This window comes from Haemaphysalis longicornis, unplaced genomic scaffold, assembly GCF_048455015.1.
Source record: "Haemaphysalis longicornis isolate Haplotype H1 unplaced genomic scaffold, Haemaphysalis longicornis Haplotype H1 scaffold_1, whole genome shotgun sequence".
Taxonomy (NCBI): Eukaryota; Metazoa; Arthropoda; class Arachnida; order Ixodida; family Ixodidae; genus Haemaphysalis; species Haemaphysalis longicornis.
The window spans coordinates 337571240-337597814 of record NW_027526203.1 but is presented as its reverse complement, the minus strand read 5'-3'; the positions used below and the strand labels follow the sequence as shown (position 1 = coordinate 337597814).

Here is a 26575-nt window from a genome sequence, read left to right as displayed (position 1 = left end):
ATGAGTACAAATGAGTGTACTCACGAGTGAGTGCGCCGACCTATGCTCCCGACAAAATGTCGCTTTCCTGGCGTGCTGCTGAAGCCAAGCTATGGTGGCTAGACGGGCCACCCTTCTAGCCACTATAGCCAAGCGCAGCGCTACATTGTTGTCAACAATCCGCACACTGAGCACGTCTAACTCACCGTGAAGAAAAGCGACACGGCCCTGCGTTTCCCCCTGCCCATCGGGAGGACGGAACTGTCTTTCAAGATCCCAACCCCTATTGTAAACAATAGTTGGCAGACAGGACGGCCAACAGTCCGATGTCGACGGGCGCAGCGCCGAACCAAACCCTTAAAAAAATCCTCAGCCGGGGCCGGAGGTGGCTCTGCCCCCCCGTAAAGCCGTCCAGGGGGGGCACGAGCCCCCCCCCCGTAGTTGGCGCTTCTGCTCCTCCCCATTGCTTTTCAGTTTTCGCAATAAACACGTTTACTGTCTCTCTCTTTCTATTGTCAACTTCAGTTAGCTGGGAAATAAACATATTTGGTGGTTGGTTACTCTGAGTACACGCCTTTGGAGTGATCTCTGCTTTGTTTTCGCATTAACAACTTTTGAAAGTCGCGGCGTCGCCAACGCGCTTGCCGCGTTGGCCAGTCACTGCGGGTTTGAACGACGCGCCGAGCGCGTCACCCTGTTTAAGTGGCGGCGCATAGCGGTAAGCCTTTGCACTAGCGCCGACGGCACCGGCCCGTATATTTCCGGTTATTTTGCCGGGCAATGAAAGAAAGTATAGAGGAGGCGCTGCTAGAGTACACCCCTACCTTTTGCTATTTAGGTCGTCTATCGGTCTATCTGTCTATTTCTCTTTCACTTTTCATTGCGCTGTTAGCTTTCTGGTTTTGAGCAGCGCTGTTCGTCTGTGTTGTCTTGCAACGGTTGTCGCTCAGCGTCAGGGACGCAGCTGATCCCGGCTCTGATCCAGTTACTTGAGCCGCCGGCTGGCCGAGCTGCGTCGTCCAAAATCTCCCCTAAGCACCGTGTGCATCCGCGCGCGATGAGAAGGGCTGTGGCGAAGTGTACGGCCAACGGACCCACGGATTGAGCGGCTGCGCGATCGCCCTTTCGGCAGGCATGCAGGCCTCATCAGGGAGCAGCCGCGATGTTCAGGACCGCCTCGAAGGATGGCTCTACGTATGCGGTGCGTATTTAATGGTCACTCAAGGGCATTGCCAGATGTGTGGACATTGGGGCTGCAGCGTGTGTCGCGGTCCCGAAAAAAATAATGAATTCCTCCCGGGGGACACCGCCTCAGGCTGTCTTGCGTAGATCAAGCGTGGTAAACTTGTTTCGTTACGCGAGCGCGCCCAGATGCATTGAGGGGAAGACGGAAAACAATGAGAGAAAGAAAGAGGGGGGATGTTCTCAGATGTGAGTCAGCAGTGCGTGTCTGAAGATCGATACAGTAAGATGGCAGAGACTGTGAAATGCTTCGCCTGCCGAGTCGCGGCTATTTTGGCGTATCAGTTACGTACTTTCCTTGCGGGAGTCGCGAGATGAAGATGAGATCACCCCGTTTAAATTAGGAACACGGTTGTGCGCTCGCTGGCTGGTCTCCGTTGCCCCATGCGGCAGGAGCTTTGTTCTTCAGTTTAGTTATGTTAGTAATGCCCCTCGAAGTCTTTCTTCGATCCCTTTCACCGTGCCCCATTTCAGGGTTGTGTTTTCTTTTTACTTCGTTTGCTTCCGATAATAGCTACAACGGCAGGGGCGCGCGATCGTAAACGCGCTTGGTTTCTTGATTTTGTTATGCAAGATGGGCCTCACGAAAAGTTCGTCAAACATTGCGCTACTAGTCGCGCTGAAACCACAATCGGCAGTCGGCTCTAACGGCAGTAAAGCCCGCTATGCAGCCCTATGTCTGCGAAAATTCGTGAAACAAAGTCTGTAAACAGGAAAGGTGGAATTTGTGGATGCACACCATTGCAGAGGCTGAATTGAAGAGACTATGGTAATTAACTTGTCTCACAGCATTTTCATTTGATGCAGTTACAATCCATTTGGCGGTGTATGTCGAAATAACTCTCAGGATTCTCTTCCCCAGCCTTTTATTTTTAGCTGTAGCTCCTTATGGTCAGCGTCGATGTTAAACAGAAATGAATGAAAGAAACTATCACTAAGCTAGGGATAATGAACTAATACAACATTTCAAACTGCCTCTTACGTATTTATAACTAGGAAACTCGTGTATTGCCTATTGGAAAATATAGGCCTTAGCAGGTCCCCTTAAACTGACATGATGCCTGGATAGTTGGTGTCCATCTCGCTGAGTCTGGAGCACGGGCAATTTTTATAGAGGGCAGACGTGACAGCGACCTTTCTCTGTACATGTCATGCAGAAATAGTTGGAATGTACCAGCTAGATGCACACTAACAGTTCTGTTGGTCAAAAAACTCCAGGCTGTGTAGGGAAGAGTGGAGTTCATGTAATGCCTGTAAATGTACGCTAATAGAGTATCTTGCCTGAACAGCTCATCCTTCCATGGGACTTTCTTGGCAAGGGCTTACTGCTGGAATTTCTCCTAAGGGTAACGCAGATTCCCGAGCCTGTAATGTTGTGCTGAAATTATTGATGAGGTGCCTCGTTTATTTGCCAAGTACTTCCTTTCAGTAGCGTATCAGAACAACGCAGCCACTGTTGTGCAGCAAGCTGTTATAGATGGCTAAACCATCCCTTATCTTGTACGTACTAATTCTGCCAGCCTTGACGCCTTTGAGGAGGAAGCTTGAGGGAAGTTCCAGTTATGGGTTTTCATCGCCAGGTGCTACACTTATCAGCTGGAATTGTTAAATCAATATTTGGTTGTCGAAATTTTCTTGTCTGGCGGCCCATACGTGAATTGCATAGACCAGGGGTCGGCAGCCTTCGGCCTGCAGGTTGCATACGCCCCCCCGGGCCGGAATTATTAGGTCCCCCAGCTTGTCGTCAGAACCCCCCTGTCAGTCACTTCATACCTGAAGGCCGACACGCGAGTTTTGATTGCAAATGGGGACGTTAGACGGGAGACAAGAACAGAGGATTGATCGCTTCCAGTTGGCATTGTCCCCCATCTTCACATTGAGCCAGATTATTCTCAATTATTGTCAAATATTATTGGCAATTTGCTGAACTTTTTCTCTTTGCCTGCAAAGCCCCCCCCCCCCCCCCCCCCCCCCACCCACCCACCACCTGATTTGCCGTCCGGCCCTTTGCTGTGTAGGCTTCATGCAACTCGGCCCTTCACCTCAAAAGGTTGCCAACCCCTGGCATAGACAAAGGATTGAGTCCTTGCATGCAGAATTGAAAGTGTTTCATCTGCATGCAAGAGGGCATGAACTTTGAGGCGGGACAGCCGGGTGGAGTGTTGGTGGCAGGACAGAAGAGAGCATGAACATCGTCAGCTGTGCATTTTTTCTTTCCCTTTCAAACATTTCTTAAGTGTCGCCTAGTTTTGTTTGGGTGGTACAGAGACTGCATAAAAATTTAGCTGTACTTCAAGTTAAAGGAGCCATGAAGAGAAAATACAACTTCGTTTAATTTGAAAGAACTACGATTCACTATCTCACTCAGCTCCATTACAGCCACAAAAGACGTTTTTTTGACGAAAAAAAAGCAAGAAGTATTTAAAAACTTCCAAATTTTGCGCCACAGTGACGTGTTATGAGCAAGGATGACGTCATACGGGCCAACAATATAACATAATTTTCAGTGCGTCAACTGCACGTTAGCTTTCAAGTGATGTGGTCAAAGGGAACTAGAGGCCCCATTACAGACGTCCAGTCATGTGTCGTCGCGACAGATCAGTTAGGCGGCCGCCAATCGCACAAACAAGGTTCCGTGACGTCATAGAAAAGTTGCGGGAAATTGGCTAGGGGGTCGCGACTGCTTCACACGTTTTCTTTAATATCTCCGTTATTTGTTCGAAGATTGTGATGATAATGGTATCATTTTTATCTGGACTAAGCAGTCTTTCTAATAAACCCAACTTGTATTTTGTCTTCATGGCTCCTTTAAGGACCGAGAGTGACAGGTTCTGTATTGGTTTCTCGTGAACAATCTTAACTGTGGGTGCCAAGCCAGGATTTCTTTATTCTGCACACTTGCACTTTTTATAGTATTTTAAGCACCAAAGGTGTAGTCAAGCTCAGGAAGGGAACATTTGGTGTTTATCTACACATAACTGTGGGGTAAAATGTGCAGCAGGGGGTTGTGAGCATATTTGCAGTGTACTAGTAAAAACAATGGAAACAAATTAGAACTGCTTTCAAATTGAGCGTGGAGTCATGAAGTGATTATACTGGAGTGAGGGTAGTCAATATTTTAGCGCTGAGTGAGCGCACTTGTTCTTTTTCAACTGAACAGAAATACTGTGAAGCATCTTATTGCAGTCGTAGAGCTACACTTGAGTGGTGCTTACCATTCCATGTTTGCTCTATCAGGAGGCTTGCACATTGTCGTCGAACATCCGTCCTTTAATGTTCCCTTTTACATAATTGTGCCCATTTTTTTAAGAAAACACACTTGGGATTCAATGAGAAGTAGAACTAAGGACAAAACCAAAAGTAAGGAATACAATTAGCACTGCTTCACGCTCGATAATCAAGTTCAAGCTTGATAATCAGCCTCTGGAAGCAACTGGACCTCACATGGGTTGCCTAGTAAACACGGCAAACTAACATGCCACTTTGCATCTGAGGTAGAAAGTTTGGGCTGATACTCACAGATTTTTCCCAGTGCTGTTCATTTGCCCTTCTCAAGTTTGGCAACTCCTAGCTAGAGTCGTTTTTGCGCCGTGACTGCTGCTCGTCCGGAGGACATGGCTTCCTCTGTTTTTTTTTTTCTTCTGCTCAAATTTTAAAGTACACGTCTTTTGCCCTGTATGCAAGATGCATGGAGTAATCGAGTTTGTTGAAAATTTTCATCTACATTTGACAGAAGGAAGAAAGGCTGCACAGCAAATGCTTTTTTTTTCTTTTTTATTGCATTGGCTTCTCCACACGACGTCACAGCTGTGCAAGAAAGCCTAGCTCAATGCTTGCACAAAACTATCGGTTAATTTCAGATGTGAGGAAATTGAGATGAAGATGCTTTCTGCTGATGCGTATTAAGAGAAGTCATCCACACAAATCTCTGGGAAGTAAACAACCATTACGCGTTTGGACTTTTTTGTTCTACCTGAAAGGAAGTGCCTTGGCAGTCCAGGGGCGGTATTCTCGAGTTTTGTCCCTTTTGCGTCCCTTTCAAAAATGTCCCTTTTGGCGAGCCCTGATTGGCTAAAAGCAAACAACCGGAAGTGACGTAACGCAAGCGCGGCAAACCTGTTGCCAATTTTCCTCCATGCTGCTAACGTCCACTTCTTAACCGGAAGTACGTCACGATGAAAGGGACGCAAAAGGGACGTTTTCAAAAGGGACACTTACGAGAATACCGCCCCAGGTTCCTTTCTTCCCGTCACTGTAGTGCACACTGGCTATGAGCAGTGGCGAGAGCCCCATGGTGAGCTGCCAATCCCTGTCTGCCATGCTTGCAGCTGGGCATCTGGTCATGCAGCTGCTCGCATGTCTACTACCACCCCTTTTCAATGCACAAAGAGATTGCACTCTGCCAGCAAACCTGTTTTCCACATAGACGAGCTTGCACTTCCCGATGAAAGTGAGGTAGAGTTTCTTGTTCTGCATTTTTTTCCCCAATTTGTCGTATTCTTTCATTAATTACTTATTGTACTATTATTTTTTAATTGATCACAATAACATAGACGCACTAGTTGCAAAAAGGGTTTGGAATGCTGAAATTATCTTTTGTATATATATGTATGTGTGTATGTTTAGATGCTCTTGACCTGTTAAAACTGATGACGTTCTTATTCAAAAATTTGACTCGATTCACCGTCAGTTTTTGTTATTCATACACCATTCGTGGTGAAAAAAATTGGACACTTGCGTGCCTCTAATTTTTATGCTTTCCGTTATTGTAATGCATGCGCGCATGAACCGGCCTTTCTGGTCTCCCGGACATGGCGAGCTGTAGCCATTGTTAGAGATGGGCCAGGCTTGCTGCACAAATGACTGGCTACGCAGAACTGGACGCAGGACCGGAGCCCAGGGCGCCTGCATTGAAGCGTGCTCGCCACCAGGGGCGCTGTTGGCAGCAGCGGTTCTGTGTGCTGCTCCCGGAGAAGGGGACCCTGACGCACTTCCCGAGCGAGGACATCGCCCGACGTGTGCTCCACGTGAGTCTCGGCATGGGGAGAGCAGGCAAGCTGCCCTGGAAGGTTTTTTTTTAAGGCTTCTTGGGCCTGGTCCCAGTTAAAAATTTGTGTAACATAAACGTCTTTTTATTTGCTATCCAAGTGTTTCACAAATTAAAGTGTGGGACAGTCTTTGTACTATATTTGGATAGTGCTTAACCGCATTGTGAAGGGAATGAGGAGTGAACAATGCTAGAGGAGTACACTTGTTCTCACAGATATCTTCTCACGTCTGCATTCATAATATAGAATGCATGCTTTCTTCAGTGGCTGAAATAGTGTGAGGATAGTCTAACTTATGATATTGCTTTTTTCAACAGTTAAATACCAATTTGAAGATTTTCTGAGCTAGTTTAGGTACATGAACTCTACATGGGCTCAAGAACTGTAAACACACAATGTGTAGTCTTGGCACATAAGTTGCCAGCAGGCTATGTGAAGTCGTTTAGAAGTACATTTACTTTTTTTAAAACTGAGGCTGAAGTAATAAAACACCGGTGTTTCTGTTTCTGAAAGAATGGGCCCTGCAGAGGTTCTCGTGAAGTTTTTTTTTTCTATGAATTGTAGCCATTCGCAAAAATTGTGTGCTCGCAAAAATGTAGAACTTAGCAGTACCTCCATGCATTGTACTGAATCCATTTGGTAGGTTATCATTTCACTCTGCCAATGTACCAGGGGTGCAGGCCTTTTTCAAGATAAAAAAAAAAGACTTTTTGCCTGCACCCTGGTATAACTGCTTTCTCTGCAAGTGTGTGGTGCCAAATAAACTTTAAACTGGAGAACACTAGTCTCATATGGAATGTTGATTAATGTCAGTTGGTTGGTATATTAACTCAAAATGTGGAAGACGGTGTACAAAACCAGAACATAGATCAAAAAGTAGACAAGCACGGTCGTTTGCCACCTTCTTTGTCTGTCATATATGTTTGTGCTGCAATTGCTACAGTTGCTCTCATGCACTGCATTGCTGATGTGTACCAAAAGAAGTCTTAGTTCATTGTTGAAACAAGAAAGGAACCATATTAGCCTCCCAACTAAGCAAACATTGTTTTTATTTGTCAGTCACGTGCTTGGTAGCCTTTTATTATACAAAACACATTATGTTCATTCTAAAGATTGCCTCGTTAGAATCATACTGAAACCACTTTTTAACGTAAACGTCACTAAAATAGGCTATATAATTAGGAAAAAAGGTAATGGCCATGCGACTCACTAGCTCGTTCCCCGCACTAGAACCTATGACTTAAAAGCACAGCTGTGCAATTGGCTGAGGCCGGCAAAAGCAAATGCAAGTTAGGCAAGGCTTATAAGCTTGCAGAACAAGCTATTTTTGCCTAAATGTAATGCATATTCATTACCCGCCGCGGTGGCTCAGTGGCTATGGCATTGCGCTGCTAAGCACGAGGTCGTGGGTTCGATTCTCAGCCGCGGCGGCCGCTTTTCTGGTGGAGGCGAAAAGCAAAAATGCCCGTGTGTACGAGATTTCGGCACACATTAAAGATCCCCAGGGGGTCAAAATTAATCCGGAGCCCTCCACTACGGCGCGCCTCATCGCCTGCGTTGCGTCGGCGCGTTAAACCCTACAATCAATCAATCAAATCAATGCATATTCATTTTATAGCAGTAAGAATGGTGGGGTAAACAATGGAAGTTACGAAAGTACATTTAAATTTGGACGAAAGTACACGTCATAGAAGTACCAGTGCATACTGCTGTTGGTACTGCGCGCACTATGCTTGCTATAGCTGCACAGCAGTCCGGTGATTTGGGGTCGTCTCATGTGACACTGGCTAATTGGCAAAAAGTGACATTGTCTAACGTGACCCTGTTTGTCGAGCATACCCAATGTTTCATGAAACGATTACTGCCTACCGCAACAAAAACAAACCAGGTGCAAATTTGGTCAGAAGCAGAGCAAAGCAAAGCAGTCCTGCACAGTATGGTGGCGCCATCTAGGAGGACTGACGGTAAACAAGACGGGCGGGAGTCCGCTGCAGACTGAACAGCACATTAATGGTCGCTTGAAGACAAGTCCTGGTACGTCATTGCAGACGTCATGAAACACACGATTTGGTGGGAGAATCAAAATTTTAACTTAAACTGATTAATTTCTCAGTGAATAAAGCATCGTTTTCTTTCGAACAAGTGCTGGGGGCACTATGCAGCACCAAATCTTTCGAATAAAACAAGCTTGTATTTTGCCTGCATGGCCTCTTTAAAGATAAATATAGCTAGGTATTGTACATACCAAAGCTAAAATGCACATTTCGGATTGAACTATTACGAGGTGGTTTAAGACTAGCAGTGCTCAGGAATGCATTCCTGCATGCATTATCAACAAAATTAAGGACAGAAGGATAAAAAAATAGGCTTCTGCAAAGCGTAGCCCCAAGAAAAATGAGCCACGCTTATTTACAGTAGCTACGCCTACTGTAGCTTATTTCGGGGGGTAACTACTTGCATGCCTGGGACACCCAATAGTAACATGATCTCTTCTTCAAAACCTGTGGGCTCACAATCCTCTTACCAGCCTTTCCTCAGTACAAAAGATATGCGCAACCTGTAAAGTTATTGTGACCCAAATTTCTTGGTGGCTCCACAATTGTTTGTGCGAGGCTTCCATCCATAAGTGTTGAAATATGGCAGTAGAACTAGTATTACTGAATGGGACCTTGACACTTGTGTTCCCCTTATAAAAAGAGCTTTATGAATTTCACTTCTTTGCCATGATGTCAAGGGAATAGGGGCTTGCTAGGGGTCAGCTAATCCTCATTGTTTGTGTGTAATTTTACTGACATTTTGCAGGGATAACCATTTTTTAGGGGTTGACTCATATGGGGTCGAGGTACTGAACTTTCGGAAGGGCGGGGGTAATTTTCCATAAATGGCAGCAGCACACCAAGGTGGCCCTTTTCTTTTCAGCACATAGTGCTTAAAATAAGCCTTCTCAAAAAAAGTTTTAAGGATTTGGCTTTACTGCAGTGCTTCTCCCAAGAGTAGCAATAATTGAAAACCTGCGGATAATTTTAAACTATTAAAACACATTTCTGAGAACTTGTGGATCACCAAGCTAGATTAAAATAGTCGCTAATTGCCCTTCAGGTGATCTAGAAGTCGCGGGACACTTTCACAGTAGGAGCAAATGACATTGCATGTTGCGGCCTCGTTGCCTTTGATGCCAACATGAGATGGTAATAACCACTGGAATCTTACAACAACGACCTTGCTGGTGAGATCTTTCACAAGCTGTAGTGAGCGCTGGCAAATCCTTCTGGTAGGATTCCCACGCTGCAAAAGCTGCAGTGCGGCTTTACAATCAGTTAAGATAACTACTTGCTGCGGTCTGCATGACTTGGGGCCACGCAGACAAAACACAAGTTTGGTTCGTTCGAAAGATTGCCTCGTTAGAATCATATTGACACCACTTTTAATGCACACTTCGCTCAAATAAGCTGTATAATTAGGAAAAAAGAGAATGGCCATGCGACCTACTATCTCATTTCCCGCAACAGAACCTATGATGTCATATGTGCCCAGCTCAGGGGTGAGACAGCTGTGCATATTGCGCAGATTTGATACAAATTTGTTTTCCTGCCCCAGGCTGCTCCATAAGCTTGAAAATTGCAAAAATTACACCAAACTGCTCCAAAACAGTCTGAGAGCCAAAGAATTTAATGCTCCCGTCAGTTTCAGTGGGGAAAAATGCTTACTGACAGCATAATTTTCCAACACCGCCAAGGTGATGCTGTTTGTAGAGGTTTAATTGATTGATCATTCCATAAAAAACCCGCATAAAATTGTCCTTGAGATAGTTTTTTCGGAAGTCACAATGTCGGGTTCCACATGTTATATTCCGTATGTTTTTAAAATTTTCCCATTGAAAGCCACTGCAAAGTCCTGTAGAAAAAATACTTATCTGTACTGAGGCGTCAAACTACTTGTGCAAGTTGATGAAAAAACGGCAATTTTCGGGGCGCCGTATCACCGGAATGATATTACTGGGTGCCGCCATCTTGGTGTGGTGAAGATGTGAAAACATGGCCGCCGGGCGAAACAGCTGCTTGTGGTTCAGGCAGAGCGCTCTTCGCCGATTTCTACCTTGGTTTTTAGTTATGGGGTGGCTGGGTTTACGTTTTTTCATTTGAACAGTTGCGGGAAGTTGCGAGACTCGAAAGACGGGAGTGCATCGAAAACAACGTGGTGCCCGCGAATTCGCCGTGTTTCAGCCTTGAGTTTGAGGCCGGTGCGTGCTTGAAGTGAAATTTCGGACTCATTGTGGTCTTAAAAAACACTGAGTTATTGCTGCCTTTCACAGCGAACTTGCGAGCGATGGGATTGGGACGATTGGCGCTGCAGAATGGGCAGCTTGATAGCGGGACGGGCTATTATTGCACGCTAGTAATAGTGGTTCATCTATCTGAAGTGAAATTTAATGCCGAAAGGGAGGTGGCTGAACATACCAACGTTACTTAGATTATGGTCGTAGTGAACGTGCACCTTGGGGATTGAAATGGGAGGGCTGGTGGGGTGCGACGACTGTGACCTCGCTTTGCGCAACTTTTGCCGTGGCTCTACAGTTGTGCATAAAGACGAGTCTGGAATTACAAAAATAACAATTTCGGCATTCACATGATAATAAAAATGCCTTATGATTGCTTAGTTTGTCAATTCGATATTTTCAATGGAACTCCAGGCTATCTATGCATAGAGCCTAAGAATTTAAAAATTGATATAATAGTATAGTAAAAAGGTAGTGCAGTTCGCACCTTGGGATACTCTGGTAGAAAAAAACTTTATTGAAAGGCTGTTTCAGTGATATGTAAATTCAAAACCGACTGAAAAGTGCACTTTTTGCCCGTGAGTTGCCAAAAATTTAATTTTTTAGGCTCCTAAGGGGACATAATAAATGTCATTTTTCTGCTCCAAATCAAGGTTCTTCTGCTCCAAAATGAGATTTTTCTGCTCCAAAAACTACTCCCAAATCAGATTCAGCTGTCTCACCCCTGCCAGCTGTGCAATTGGCTGAGGGCGGCAAAAGCAAACGCAAATTAGGCGGGGCCTATAATCTTGCCGAACGAGCTATTTGCGCTTAAATGTAATTCATACTCATTTTACAGCAGTAAGAATGGTGCAGTAAACAATGAAAGTTACGAAAATACACGTAAACATAGAACTACCGATGTGTACTGCTGTTGGTACTGGGTGCACTATGCTTGTTTTAGCTGCACAGTGGTCCGCCGCTTCGGAGTTGTCTTACATGACACTGGCCGATTGGCGTAAGCGACATTGTCCCTGTTTGTTAAGGATACCCCATGTTTAACAAAACGATTACTTTCTACAGTAACAAAAACAAGCCAGGTGCAAATATGGTAAAAAACAAAGCAATGGTGGACAACGGTCCGTGGCTGAGTATGGTAGCGCCATCTGGGAGGGCTGACGGCAAGCAAGGCTGCAGAGCCGAATGACGCAGTGGAAGTTCGTTTGAATACGCGCACTTATGACTTCATCGTGGACGTCACGAAAACATGAGATTTGGCGGGAGAATCAAAATTCTAGCCTAAATTGATTAATTTCTCAGTGAATATGGCATCATTTGCTGCTGGACAAGCACTCGGGGCACCATAAAACACGAAGTCTTTCGAATAAAACAAACTTGCCTTTTCTCTGCATGGCCCCTTTAAGGTACCACAAAGCAGCCACAATCACAACACACTCACTCACGGTGAATGAAACCAGGTGGTCTAGCCGAGCCTTGTAGGACAGCTCCACAGATGGAATGACACATGCCGCTGCACTAACCCTGCGATGCTGATCAGCTGAGCCATCAGTAAAAATTTACAGGGGGTTCAATTAAGCTTTTTCAAGGTGTTCAAGCACCAAGGGTCTGACTGCTTCCACTGGGGTGCTCGGGGGTGGTACAGCTGTGCCAATTGTGCCAGAGTGCTACATTTGCGACTTGGTGCTACAAGATGTGCCAAAACCACAAAATTGACCCAAATTGCGCCTGCGCTGCGCCAAGCACAACATTAAGGGCAGGTCCACCCTTTCCCGGCAGAAGTACCTCCCAGGGTTGCCACTAGTGGCTATCTTTTGCCAAATTGGCGAATTTGAGAGGCCAGTGGCCACCTGAAATCATGAATGGCAACATGGTGAATTTCTGGCAATTTTCGGCTAAGGATGCTTGTTTGCTTCCTTCATTGGCTTCCCTTTCTCTCTCCGTCTCGATGGCAGTGCAAAGCTGTTCGCATGATGCGGTGATGAAGGGTTGTTTGTCTCATTTCACTCGAGGCGCGCTTGTCTGCGGGGCTGCAGGAGTAGGCATCGGGGAGTGGAAAGCGGGACGCAACTGGCACGGCTCACGTGAAATCGACCGCCGCGGTGGCTTGGGAACCGCGCGGCTAGCTGATTTTGGAATGCAATTTTGGGTACATATCCATATAAGTGCAGACACTGCTTTTTTATGTGTTTGCAAGATAACGAACGAAGACATGCTGCATCGCTGGCAGCGAGAACAGCTTTGCTGGTTTGCAGCCTATCAGGCGTCCCAGTTACCTGCAAATGCGACGGTTAGATGGCGGGCAAAAGGCACATAACTGAAAACTTCGTGCCCAAGGGCAAAGGGTCTGTTGTGTCGTAGCAGTCAATAACGAGCTGACATGGGGGAACACCCAAAAAGGTGGTTTATTCCGGAAAGAGAAACGAGCAGTGCTTTTGTTGGGGTGGCTTTGGCAAAAGAAAGCGTATATATGCCCTCTTAGGAAACACTAATTGGCATGTGTTACGAGGGCCCGAATCCTCGCTCTCGCAACTTGCGTTTCTGCCCAGCATAAACAACATATCCCCCCCTCTTACAAGATCGCCTTGTGGGGGTCAGGAGCTGGTTGCTGCTGTTGGTCGGGTGCTGTGGGGGCCAATGCGGGCTGGAGGAGGCTATCTGCAGGTGCAGCTGGAGGCGTCACTTTCCCCATCAGTGCTGGGACAGCGTATCCAATTCTGAGATATTACGCCCTGTGGAAAAGTGGGGACACACACTTTCTCCAAAGTGGCCTGTTTTACTCGAAGACGGCAGGAAGGAATTTGAACTGAATGCGTCACTTGTGCCTTCACCCAAGACATATCTTCCCCTCTAAAACAAGTTTCCTTTATGGTACTTTGCTCCTGTGCTGCTTCAAAATTACGCTTTTTTACCCGAGTGAGCTACTCCAAAAGTGGGTTTTTGTGCTCCAAAAATTGCTCCATAAGCTATTCTAGCTGTCCTACCCCTGGGTGTTGTGCTTGACTGTCAGATTGGGGATGTGGAGCTTACATAGGAGACTGTCATGCGACTATGGTGGCATTGAAGTGTGCTTTTTTTCCTGTCCACTGAGGGCACAGCATTTTCAGGGTACTGAGTGCAGCGTATGCATAAGATGTTCTTGTGCGAAGCTGCCTGAGTACCACTCTTCCTGCATCACCTGCATGATTAGCCTCTGTGAGGCTGGCAAGCGGAGTGTAGGAACCCCCATTGCAATCTTCAGCCCTTTCCTGTGTAACGCCTCAAGGCACTGACACTGTGAGTCTGAAGGGGAATCAAGGGCAGCTGGTAAAGAATCATACTCAAGATAAGGACTGAGTGCAGCCCTTATCCATATTGGCGAGGGGCAGTGGACACAACGGTTTTATCTCTTAATACTCGGGTGAACATTCTGAGGAGAATTGCCGGAGCTCAGTGGAGGAATCACCCGTCATCCATGCTTTGAACGGGCTCCGCATCTGCCATTGGAATCCAACATAACTAAGTATGCAGAGCGCACATGCGTGAAAACTTTTTACAAGTTGTGAATGTTCTGTCTGTCGAACTTTTTGCCTGGGTCCCCCAAAAGTCCAAGTCCAGGAGTCACTGCCCAGTCAAAATGTGCAGTTGTCACGTATGAATGTGTTGCACTCTGGCAGTTGAGCAGCACGACTTGAAATCTGACATCATTTGAACAGGTTGTGCAGGTTTGTCACATAAGTTGCTTGTCGATATTACGGGCTTAGTGCTACCAAGCTTTCTGCATGTGTGCTGATAAGTCGGCGTTTTTAGCTCAAACAGGCGGTGCAGTGACCATACTTTTGTGCACATCCCACCAGGGCCGTCCCTGGGGTGCAGACTGGGACAAAGTTTTGCCTGAAGAAGACGAGGGCCCACTCTCAGAGACGGGCTCCCTGCGTGACGACCGTCTGCTGGGCTGCTGCTCCCCACCAGGTGACTACTGCCAAATTATCCTCTTTTGGTGCCATTCAAGGCTCTTAGATCTGAGGGTACAACACTTGGCACAGCAGCAGCAGCAGCTGCGCTTATTCAACGAGTAACTCCGTCTTAGTGGATTTCAACTGGGGCCCTACAGCAAGTCGTAGCAATGCACAGCCTCTAAAGTGCCACAACAGGGTACTGCCAGCACATGTGGATGCCAACCAAAGATCTTTAGAAGAAAATGTCGCACGTGGGGATAATTTCTAGGGTCTTATTCTGAAGGGAACTGCTAGGCTGCCTTTTAAGGGAAATAAAATTGCATGTTAGGTTCGTATTCTCGTACACTGTGGAAACCTTTGACCCAGCAACTGTTTTAAGTATTCTGGCACTCTTTGGCCATGCTACAGCAGAGGTACCAGCCCTTTTCCTTCATTTGTAGGTTTTAATTCCCAGGCACAGGATTAAACGGAACCACGAAGACAAGCTACAAGTTTGGTTCTTTCGTAAGATTGCCACATCAGAATAACGACCATGCTAATTTTCACCCAAACATTTATTCTAAGTAATAAGGAAAACAGATGGAAAAGGTGTGGCGACTCACTGGCCTCTTTCTTGCGCTGCTCCTCTGGCGTCACGGGGCTAGTCAGTGCAACTGGTGGCCCCCGACAAAAGCTACTTCCGACAAACCTGATTGCACGGCTGTAGTGGTGCTTGTACTCGTTTGATCATACTGCTTGAATGCTAGATTGGAGTAATGTGTTAGTTGCTCTGTTTTTGTTACCCCACCAGTGACATCACCACTGACGTTGTGTAGCGGGAACATTGAAAGTTTTTCAGTACATGCGATCTTTTGTTTACCACAGCGATGTTTCTTGGAGCCAGAGTGAAGTTGCATGAGTTATCGCAGGCTAGTTCTTTTGAATGAAGCAAGAATGTATGTTGTCTTCATGGTCCCTTTTATAGGGAGGTTGATTGGGTAGATGGGGTTGTAGCTCAGAAGCTGCTCTATATTTAAAATAATTTTTAGAGAGATTGATGGCTCTTCTGACATGCATTATCTTCAAAATGTACCACCCCACAGTCAGTAACCATGAGCCTATCACACAACATGAGCCTCAGTAGCTGCAAATATTTTGCCAAACTCTCTGTATGTACCTGTTCTTGAAATTACGAAGCAACAGGCTCACCGGCTGAGTAATAGGGCTGCCATGGTAAAAAACAGGTACTACTTCGCTGCTGCAGCCTTCAAAGAAGTGTTCTGGCACCTGTGGGTGTTGAACGAACCGACCTGCCCAAAGATGAATGCGCATTTCCCACGGTTCCTTTTCACCTCCAGGGTTGTAATATTCACAGTGCACTGAATGCAGTAGGCTCCTTAATGTCCGGGAGTAGTTGGACAGCAGCAAACTCTTGTACACGGGGTCCTCTCAATGGGCGGGTTGGGAATCAGGAACATGCGTTTGATAAAAAGGTTGTGTCATTCGAGCGATGCTGCCTGACCACAAAGCTAAACCAGCAGCAAGACTCCATGGTGCTCAAGAAGGCAAAAGCAGATGGTAGCATAGATGGCTGCACCATTAATAGGTATGCAGGTTCCGCTTAATTTGCATCCGTCAGTGGGAATGTGTCGCAGCTTCCGGTGTTCTGTCTGTTGGAGGTGAAAACCTTCAGCCCTGCTTATTGCTGCTGTGGGTTCCTTGGTGGCTCGCTTTCTTCTCCAGCAGTGTTTTTTCCGCCTCTCTGGTTTCAGAGTTTCCATTGGCCCTTTTTTTATAAATGCAACTGATGTGGTTGCTTGATGAAGTGTCACAGCTATGCTTAGTGGGTTTTTAAAATGCGGAGGGTTCGGCTGATTTGCTTATTGGTAATTGTGGGTACCAGTTTTTTTAAGGCCTTTTCTGATTTGTTTTGAGTTCTGGTTGGAATCATTTTTTGCACCCTCACCTTTCGACTATTCACCCGTCAGCGCCTAAGTAGAGCATGCCTGAGCTCTAGTTCTGTTCTAACTGAATGCTTTTGTAGCCCTTCGCTCTGACAACAGTGTCATGTCCTTGATTGTTCCGCCCTCCATGATCCATTCATCAGACCATAGCTCTATGTGTAATTTCACCACCCCATTATCCAGTTTATGGGCTTGTGCACACACAAAGCTTTCTTTTGTAATTTCTGCAACCACTTCATTATCCTGTTCATTCGACAGTCTATTTCCTTTTCCTCTGCTAACCTAAATGCTGCACTCCACGAGATTAGTATGGTTGCCTTGCAGAAATACTGCTTCTGCATGGGACAACTGATGAGCTTGTGGGGCATCGATTTTCGATTAAACATGTGCACTTGCTAGTTTTGACCGTTTGTAAGTAGCTTTCATTCACTTTTAAATAATCTGCAAACCTTTTCCTGCTAATTAATCTACAAGTCCGCAGCCAACAGCAGTGATTTCTTTTGCATGATGGGATGGGAATGTACTTCTAATTTGTGTATAGATGGTATGGCAGTTTCCGTCACATAATTAGCTAGAACGATTAAGTGATGCCTTTTCTGACGACATACTGCTTTGTTAGGAGATCCTCATTGGTGAAGTGCTGTCATTGGTTGAAATGAAAAATGAAAGTTGAGTAGCAGTAGGACACCTGCAGTTCAATAGCATTTTGTCGTGATCGGTTCTGCTGTGATATTGACGGCGCTTCCATAGCTAGCATTGTCCGAGGCCTAAGCTTTTAAGATCCGGAACTTGATTAAGGAAGTATCCCTACCGTAGCCTTGAAGCCAAAACATCGCCAGATGGGGAATTGTTATTGAACTGATCGGTCACATCCTGGGTTTCATGGTACCAGATGTTATAAAAGACAAGATGATAGACCGGTGCAGTCGATGGCCATGTCGATCTTCAGTAACTTCATTCTCTTTTTTGGGAGCACATTTAATAGAGCACATCAGTGTGTGGTCGATACAACAGGTGGTGCTGCCTGCAGCCACGTTATTTTCAACATAGTGAATGCGAAAGAACGAGTGTCCAGTAGCCGAACATATCCTTGCATTATTATCACCCTTTTCCCTTTGCATCTTTTCCTTCTTTTTTTCCTCTGTTACTATGACTGAGCATACACATGCATTTGCATCTCGGAGGACATTTAACAATGTACTATGCTGTCTGCCTAATTGCTACTTGTGTAACTAGCACGTTCAAATTTCTCATGTAAGCCTCGGTACATATCACTAACACTCGTTTTTAACCCGAAGGCCTCGCTGTGTTTACGAAGTCCATATATAGTCCACTGGAGTCATCGAGCTGTGATGGTGTTGGGGATGAGTGCTCGTCTTGCCTTTTGGAAGTTTGGAGTTCGATTCCTACCCAGTCCCAAATTTTCCCAATTTCCTTTTCAACTCCTCCACTATGTTTTTATTGTCTTTGTGCAATCAGCCATTTTCTCTGCCATTTCTTGCTTGCACAGGACACTGGATTTTTGACTTACCGAGTCAACTAATCTAATGCTTTCACATTAAAACTGCATCTCAGCCCCCCTGCAGAGGCCTCTAGTGCTCCAGGGCAATGTTTTCCCTGGATTTATGAGGCATTAATTGGACTTCTAAACACAGCGCCGTTAAATAAAATGCTGTATTTTCCTAAATGATTTCAATAACCATTCCTATGGCTCATGGTGAGGACACTGTTGCTGTGCAGCTTATCACGGATGGCCAATCATTTAGCAGTTTCGTGCAACTGACGAGTGAGGGTCAGTTTCTTAATGGCACATCTGAGGAGGGGGAATAGATAGACTATGCGAAGTGATTACTGTAGTTACTGAATTCAGACACGTGCCTTTCAAAGGCACATGTCTGAATTCAGTAACTGCGGCAATTCAGTAATTATGGTGTGCCTTTCAAAGGCACACAGCCTCAAAGACTGCCAGGCCCACAGAAACAAAGCCGCCAAAATAAAGAAAGACACCAAATACACAGTACCTTACGAAAACACCAGCAAAATAAACAAAATAAAATACAAGTGTGCACAGAAGGTCAGTTACTTTTCTGTTGAACGCAGGCGTGTTATCTGCAAGGCGTAAAGGTCACATGCAGCCTCTCTGAAGGGCTCCACCAGACTGCACAGATTCTTTCTAGGCCTATCAAAATTTGGACATAAAACTAGCCAATAACAAGTACCTCTACTTTTTTCGAGCCTTTATTTACTGACACTACTTTTCACTACCGAAGAAGATGTGACTTTTTCTGCATCACTGCCTGTTTTGACAAAACAAACCATCATGGTGAGTGTAGCTCCGGGCGCCTTCCCCCCTTTTTGTGGTCTTTACAACAACAAAGGCTCATCACGATGAATTTTTTTGCGTAACTCATGGATTTTGTTGTAGTGAGATTTGGCTGGGTTGTAGTGCTACTGTAGGGCAACAGATACTGTAGACTTGTGTAGGAGTGAGTGTGAAGGGTCTGGTTTGCTCCCACAACATAAAAGTAAATCCGAACAGATGTCTTTCCAATAATGGGGTGGCGTTTTACCTTGGTTTATTTAGCATCAAAATTGAGCCAAGCAGAGGGTACATTGAAGAACACTAAAATATGTGTTAAGGAAAATGCAGTAAAGGATTATGCAACGAAGGTTAAGGACTCATGCCAAGCAGTCTGGCATAGTTTCGAGTGGCGAACCCTTTCATGGCCAGCATCCTTCACTGTGCGAACTGGCCAAGTTTTCTTTTATTCACTTCTACCCCATCGACGATGTGTGCACTTGGTTAAGAGTTCAAGCGATAAAGCATAAAGGCAGCTGTTAAGCTGTGTACAAAGAAATTTCAGAGTGCAAGCAGGTGAAACACGAGTGGCCCCCCTTGGCTTTTCTATATAACCACAAAAGGCAACAAACCTCAGCACTCCAAACACACAACTCAGATAACCAGATGTACAAGGGCCTGCTTGAAGAGCGGCCCGTTATGACATAGGGGAACAACCCACCGGCTGCCCCGCCATCTGTGAGGAACAAGATACTATTCCATGCATTTGGAGCTGTAAGTGGTCGATGCGAAAGCATAACAGTGGTGTTATTTTGCAACAATGTGGTCATGTGCACGACTAAGTTCCCTAGAATTACTCGGGCCAAAAGATCGGGAGTCGTGGCTCTGCATGTGGGTAGTCTATCACGATCTTAGCAGAATTTTTGAATGTGCACAAAAACCGGTCGATTCTGTGCCGAGCACTTAGGTTGAATTTGGGCAGCCTTGTGCTTCACCCCAGTTTGTCTGATATGGCTGTAGCAATCAATGCATCCATCAGTGGAGTGAACGCTTCAAGTTTCTGAAATGTGTTGAAGGGGTTGAAGGGGGAAAACAAGAGCAGTGGTAGCAGTTTGTGTTTTTGTAAATCTGTGCGTAATTCAGTCCTTTTGCACGTAGGAGGAAGTGAAGTTAGGTAATGGTGGAAACTCTGTACTTCCAAATGCATTCACTGCCCGATGAGATGCTCGGAAAGTGACAGCTGCAACCAGCAGACGAGTGCAGGTCACTGGCATCCTACCAGATTCCTTTCAGCAAGGTGCATGACAAGATGACTTTAAAAGAGAACAAACATAGCTGAACGTGACTGCGTCTGCTGCAGGCAACACTGCCACAATAGAAATTGTTGGTATTGGGTGGGGAGCAGATTAACGATGGCAGTGCACGACGAAAGTTGATCAGTAGCAGGGATCGCTGCTTCATGATGCGATGAGGACATTTAAAAGGGGTGCAAAGGATGGCGGGGATTCGAAATGAGTGGTAAGTTTTGCAGCGCAATCATGAGCATTCTGCTGTTGGTAAATAACCTTAAATATCATTGAGCGACGTAACCTGATAACTGCGCCAGTTCATTGACCATGCTCAAGATGTGTTTCGGGACCCCTTTGATCTGATGTAGAACATTTCTATAACATTTACATCATTTAGCCTAAAATTGTATTACTTTGGAAACACAAAACCAGCTTGTATTGTTGATCATGGTAAGAAACAACATGAAATGTACACCTCAATCTGGGGGATCATCTAGAAGATTTAGCCTCAAACAAGCCAGCAACTGACTAGCCTAAAAGTTTTATTTTTGTTGTTTACTTCTAGCTCTCCAAAAAATATCAGTTTGCCTGCGTGTTATGGCGCCTCATTGTACAATGTGCACAAATGGTCTGTCTGTTACACCCATTCGTGGCACCTTATGCAAAGCTCAAACCTACAGGAGGGAAAAAAAAGCGGGAAGCTCATCAGGTTGACTCTTGTTCCATGGCTGCAGCTGCAGGAGCCGGTAAGGAAGTGTTCTATTTACAATTTTAAACATTGCACAACACCAGTAATAAGTTACAAGTGTACATTACACAGAATAGAATTCAACTGTAAAATGCTACGTACAGTGCACATGGTGTTTCTAAACAACCTTAGAATCTCTAAACAGTTTGCCACTTTTAATTTGTGAAGGAATAAAATTGACCTTGCGCTACTTTGAGCACTTATGCTTTAAAGGCTTTATGTAGATGGCATTGTTTCGTCTTCACTATCTCGGTGATGGCTGATGTAGCTAGTCGGTGCACTCCAGTAAGAAACACCAACATTACTTTTCAATTCCTTTTTTTTTCTTCTTCTTTTCTATAATGTTAGATTTGTGCATATCTTGCCCAAAATTCTGCCTTATATAGCCCCAGCTCCCTACACTTCACTCTAGATGTTTATTATGTGAAGGTTGCTACAGATGCTTTGCTGTTCGAATACAGCGTTAACTCTTTCTAAGCCCCCGAAAAATTCCAACATTCTATATGTGTAGTTTTTTTTTTTGCTTTTGTCCTGCAGAAACTGCGTAGACAAAATTTCATGCAATACATCTAAATAAAGCTAAATAAGCTAAATATGGTTTCTGTCTTCGAGCGAGCTTCCAAAAAATAAAGGGAGTGCACATCGACTAAAGCTGGCTGAGAAGGAAGAGTCACATTGGAAGCAGGAAATAAAACAGACTGTCTTCCTGGGAAGTCGAAACATAGAAGCTTTAAGAAATTCTAAGCACTGCTTTCAGTGCAATCTTTTTTTGCTGTTTCTGAATGAGAATGATGTGCCAAATTCATGGATTATACTAGAAACAAAAGTAGACGAACAAATATGTGCAAGTCGACCATCTACATGTTCTTCTGGTGCATTTAAGATTTTCTGTGTTGAAATATTGTTTCTGGATGTGAAATGTAGTTTGTTGAACTGAAAAATTTTTCTGGTATTTTCCAGCAGTATTGTGCTATACAGAGTAAATGCTTACAGAGTATAAACAGTTGGTGTGTAATTCAGCGTGCGCAGTGCATTCAGGGTGTATTTTCGTGGTGTGTGTGAACCTGGCACAATTTTGGCAGAGACTAAGGCAGGCTTGCACAGTTTTAAGGTTTCTTTTTCTTCCCTTTTTTTTTTGTCCTTTTTTATTTTAGTCTTTTATTTTGCAATTTTGTGGCTACCATGACAATGCTGTAAAAGTAGGCGCACAACAGGTGGCATGTTGGAAACAACCAAGCCGGCTGTTTTAAAGTTTGACCTGCAAGGTTCTAATTGAAATAAATAAATAAAATGTTGGTTATATAAACTTAATTTGTTAATTTAGTGTCGTGCAAAAATAAATGTTTCTTGCCCCGCAAAATAATTAACCACATTCACTACATCCTATTTGTGTAAAGCAGTGGTGCAATTTTCTTGGGCACCCTGTTCATACCTAAAACATTATTGACTCAGAAGTTCCAAATAACAGAACAAAACTCAAGTAATTAAGCTTAGTTTCAAGGTGGGCAAACTATTTTTCTGTCTACATGCCACACATTCTGTAAATACACTTTGTCGATGGACTGTGCAAGTGAAAACCGTGTGTCGTGATACCAAACAGACCCATACAAAGTTTTAACCTGGGGAGGGGGAAAAAAAGCATTGAACACCGATACTGTTGGGTTCGCTGTACCATTGGCTTCAATAGGCCTGCCGATTTGACTGCACAGCCAATCATTTTGCTGCTGTTTGTGGACCCAGGTGTGCCTAAATGGTCAGTTGGGTGTTGTCCTCTTCCCTCTAGGTGCGCGTGGTGGCAGTGTAGTCCAGTTTGTGATGGGCTTCTGTGTATGCCAGGAAGTTGGATACGTGTTGCATACGTGCTGGATACGTGCAGCAGCACTTTGGCAACCAAAAATGTTACCATTGTTTATGGGTGTCAAGGCTGAGGTGGCGAGGCAAACATCGGGGACAACTGCAGAGGGTGGCATTTCCTATCCGCAATCAGGGGGCACAATCTGCTTTTGGGCAAAGGCAGGAAATGCCGTCCTATGTAGTCTATGTAATATGTGGTAATGTAGTCTATGTGATGTAATCTATGTAATGTAGTCTATGTAATCTGTTTGGCCGCATGTTTTTTCTTAACATGTTTTAGCACAAAAAGGGTTGACAGTAATTTTTAAAAATGTGATCAGGTCTGTAGCCGTTGCCTGGATGGGAAGGGGTTTTAATGGGTGAGAACACTTCAGTTACCTCAGAAAACTTCTCACTCCTTCTCCTCATCATCTTCCCTTTGTTTAAGCCGTTGAGGGTCGAATTTTTTCATCAAATACGACCCCCCAGGGTCGATTTTTTTTATTGCTGATTTAAATTCTTCAGGTGAATCTGTTTTGAGAAAAAATTATCATTTTTTTAGGATGACCATAAAGTGACAAAAAAATCGTTTGTGTTGTTACATACATGTGGTTTATTCATGAGTAACACAAGAAAAATTCTAAATAAAAACGGGAGTAACAAGCCGGTACCTTTTGAGTGAGTCGAAATCAGATAGACATCAGTTTCGCGGGCGCAAAAAGCGGGAAGTGCTCGGAGGACGATATCGGAACCAGCCGCTGCGCCTGCGTGCGCAGCCGGATGTGCGAGCGATAGACGGCGCACCGCTCCTAAAAAATACAAAAAAAGGAGAAAAGAGCCTCATGCGCCCTTTGTCTGTGGCAGGCGCTAGAAGCGAGAGGCGCCCGGTGGGCGTAAGGGGCCTTAGGTGGGTGATACCCAGCGCGCCCCCTCGTTACCGGATGCGCAAGCGATAGCTGGCGCACCACTGAAGTAAATCACAAAAAAAATAAAAAGTACCATCGGTTGGTTGGTTGTGGGGTTTAACGCGCCGACGCAACGCAGGCGATGAGGCGCGCCGTAGTGGAGGGCTCCGGATTAATTTTGACCATCTGGGGATCTTTATCGTGCGGCGAAATCTCGTACACACGGGCGTTTTTGCTTTTCGCCTCCATCAGAAAAGCGGCCGCCGCGGCCGGGAATCGAACCCGCGACCTCGTGCAAGTACCATCGGCGCAAGAAAATAATTTGACGTATTTCCGCAGTGTGGCAGCACATGCCAAGCAAGAGAAGTTGGCAAAAAGTGCGCGCTTTTTAAACGTACGAGCGATGATGTACATGTACGTTATTGACCATTTTGAAGGTGTTTGGAGAGGACGTATATGTACGTTCGTGACCCTGAAAGGGTTAACCTTTTAACCGCCAATTTAACTTACGGAAAACGTACCAAGATTGCCAGTTCCTTTAAAGTGGTCACAATTTTTTCCATGCAATTCTGATTCTGAAGATATATTATATCATTGATTTTTGTTTAGAATTAGCACAGAAATTAAAAAAGAAAAAACTGCCGTTGAGGGCGGCTTTCCCTCAATGCATGCCGTGGTGATGGGTCACAACGTACTGAAAGTTAAGTATTTATTTGATGCAATACACGCAAGCTTCCAGGCTCTGAAAAGAAGGGAAACCGCGGAGGCACATGTGGTGGGTTATCGGTGTTCATGCGCTGCCACACACGTGCACTGCTCAGTGCATCACCGCCATCGTCGTCGTCATCGCCGTCGCTCTCGTCGTCATCTGAAGCAATATCTAGGGTAAAGTCAGCGTCCAAGTCGCTGTCTCACACAATTCCATGACGTCACTAACTCTGCTTTCTGTACTTATTCTGGCCTCGCGGTACGCTGTTCAACGGGGTCGATGCGTCCACTATCCATTGGACGGGTAAACATTGGAAGGCTTGAAAGACAAACTTTAATTAAGGATAAATGAAAAAAAAAAACAGGAAAGGTTACAAGTCGAAAAAAGAAAGGTTCCTTCCTCTGGTTAGCTCCGTAAAAAAAGTAGTGCTGTCTCGAGGGCTGGCAACAGCAGACTGATGGTCGTGGCGTCTCTGGACCCAGGCGCGGCACGGTTCTGCGAAACGTAACTCAACACCTCGCCGGGTTTGCAGGACAGCGGGCGAAATGGGCCGAATTCCTTTTCCGGCCGTCCCCAGCTCGGAGAGGGAAGGAGAAGTGCGCGCACACAAGCACAAGAACAAACACACAACACACTCGTTTCACCCTCCGAGGGACACCGGCTGACTCGCAGTTCAGAGTTTGTGGCACCTCGCTGTGCGTCGATGAATGCGAGCAGAACAGTACTGCTCCAAGAAGCACTTCTTTTTCTTAGTGCATCACCACCACCAGCATTCTTCTTGCGAAGCGCCATTGCGAAATGACTTTTGCCAGTCTTAAAACACGCGCGAAAGGCACGAAATGCGGTTTTCCATGGACAACTACCACCATCTAGTTTTTAAAATTGCAAGCAAAGCAATTGATAACTCTGATACGTCTTTGGTGGCGGAAGGAGTGGAAAATCGGGCCGGACGGGTGTGACTCGTCGTTGGTGTATTGGTACAAACTCGTGTGAAGAATACAGCTCGGGGTTGGCGGCTGTGTGGTTAAAGGCCAACTGCACCCAAATTTTTTTTTTTTGCCCAAATTTGGTCCAAATAAGTAGTTTATGCTCTTGAAAACACCATGGAAAAATCCCAAGCCTCATAAGCACAGAGCACACTAGGTACCATGATCCAAAGTCGCTTCAAGCAGATGACGTTTGCACCTGGCGGAGACGGAGTCTCCGAAACAAGTTCCGGGTGGCCCGTGATGGAGAAGAGAAACCTGTCCCGTGGAGCTCGTGCATCTCCAGTGACTTGCACGGCACTCTGCTGAGCACAGGGATGCTTTTGGAGGGGTTTCTCTGCTACACCACCACTCTGTACTGCCCTTGGCGTCACGTTTAAAACTGAGCTCATAGGTAGCAATATCTATCTGCCAGTTTTTGCAATGCCATAAAAGAGATTAGAAGCCTACAAACTATATGCACGCTTGCGAATGGTTCTGGAGTTAGCAAAACATTTTTTACTCGTGTCTCGGGCACGAGCAGCTGCCATGACTTGTGGCTATCCGGACTAGGAAGGCCACCCACAACAGCACTTTCTGCTCCAATAAACGTTTCTCTCCTCCTCCTCCTCCTTGAAAATACCAATATTTTTACTCAAAGAAATAGTGTGAAACGTGCACTTGCCTGTACATTTATCATACCTATTGCATCTGTCACAGTAAAAAAAGGATCTTTAATAAATTCTTGACCTCTTGCACTTCTGCATTCAATATTAGCTGTATTTGGGCTGGCCCAGCCAAGGCCATCTCCACCCCTTAGACCAATCCAAAAATTTATAAAAATTTATGCTACAAAATCGGCCTTTTTAGTGGTAGCAAATACATCCGCACAAATATAGTCATAGCCTTCGCGAAGTGCGAAAGCTAACGAAACTGCTCCTCTCCTAAACGATGAACTACATGTTTTTTTTCAATCCCGAAATAAAGTATTTACTTTTATAGATCTAGGTTTAGTTTACTTGAAAGTAAAATATTGTCAACTGCACATCTCTGGTGAAAGGAAAAAAACAGCGGTAGATAGGGAACTTTTATTGTGTCTTAGTGCATCATTAAGCCGTGCAAGCTGACACATGGTTTCAGACATAGTTTACAATTCGATCCTCAATTTGCAGCGAGGTGAAAAATCTGGGCCGATGTTCAAAATCTGTTTGCAAGTAATGACGTAGTGGAAAATAGTTGGTGATTCATCTCTGCCCGTGAGCAGTTTGTTCTCTTCAAGAAGAGCAATATGGCAGTTGAGGCGCCGGCTGACTAAAGCTGCTTTTTAATATAGTACGAGGAAGTAGTTTGTAAATCTGGACCGGCTTTTTTCTTGCACTGCCAAGGATTGCTACTTTGGCAGTT

The 26575-nt window shown here is 45.2% G+C and overlaps 1 protein-coding gene across 4 annotated transcripts in view; it reads left to right on the top strand.

Annotated features, from left to right (window-relative positions):
• Positions 1-837: 837 nt before the first annotated feature.
• Raskol (Ras GTPase-activating protein raskol) overlaps positions 838-26575 on the top strand; it is a 78698-nt gene continuing 52960 nt past the window's right edge. Inside the window, exons 1-4 of one of the 4 annotated variants that reach the window (XM_077684292.1) lie at positions 838-1180; positions 6097-6248; positions 14379-14493; positions 20692-20757. In XM_077684292.1, the coding sequence (XP_077540418.1) occupies positions 1114-1180; positions 6097-6248; positions 14379-14493; positions 20692-20757 (400 nt within the window). In that variant the 5' untranslated portion in view covers positions 838-1113. The remainder of the gene's footprint in view (positions 1181-6096; positions 6249-14378; positions 14494-20691; positions 20758-26575) is intronic. The other 3 variants (XM_077684274.1, XM_077684267.1, XM_077684283.1) reach the window with 3 other exon arrangements.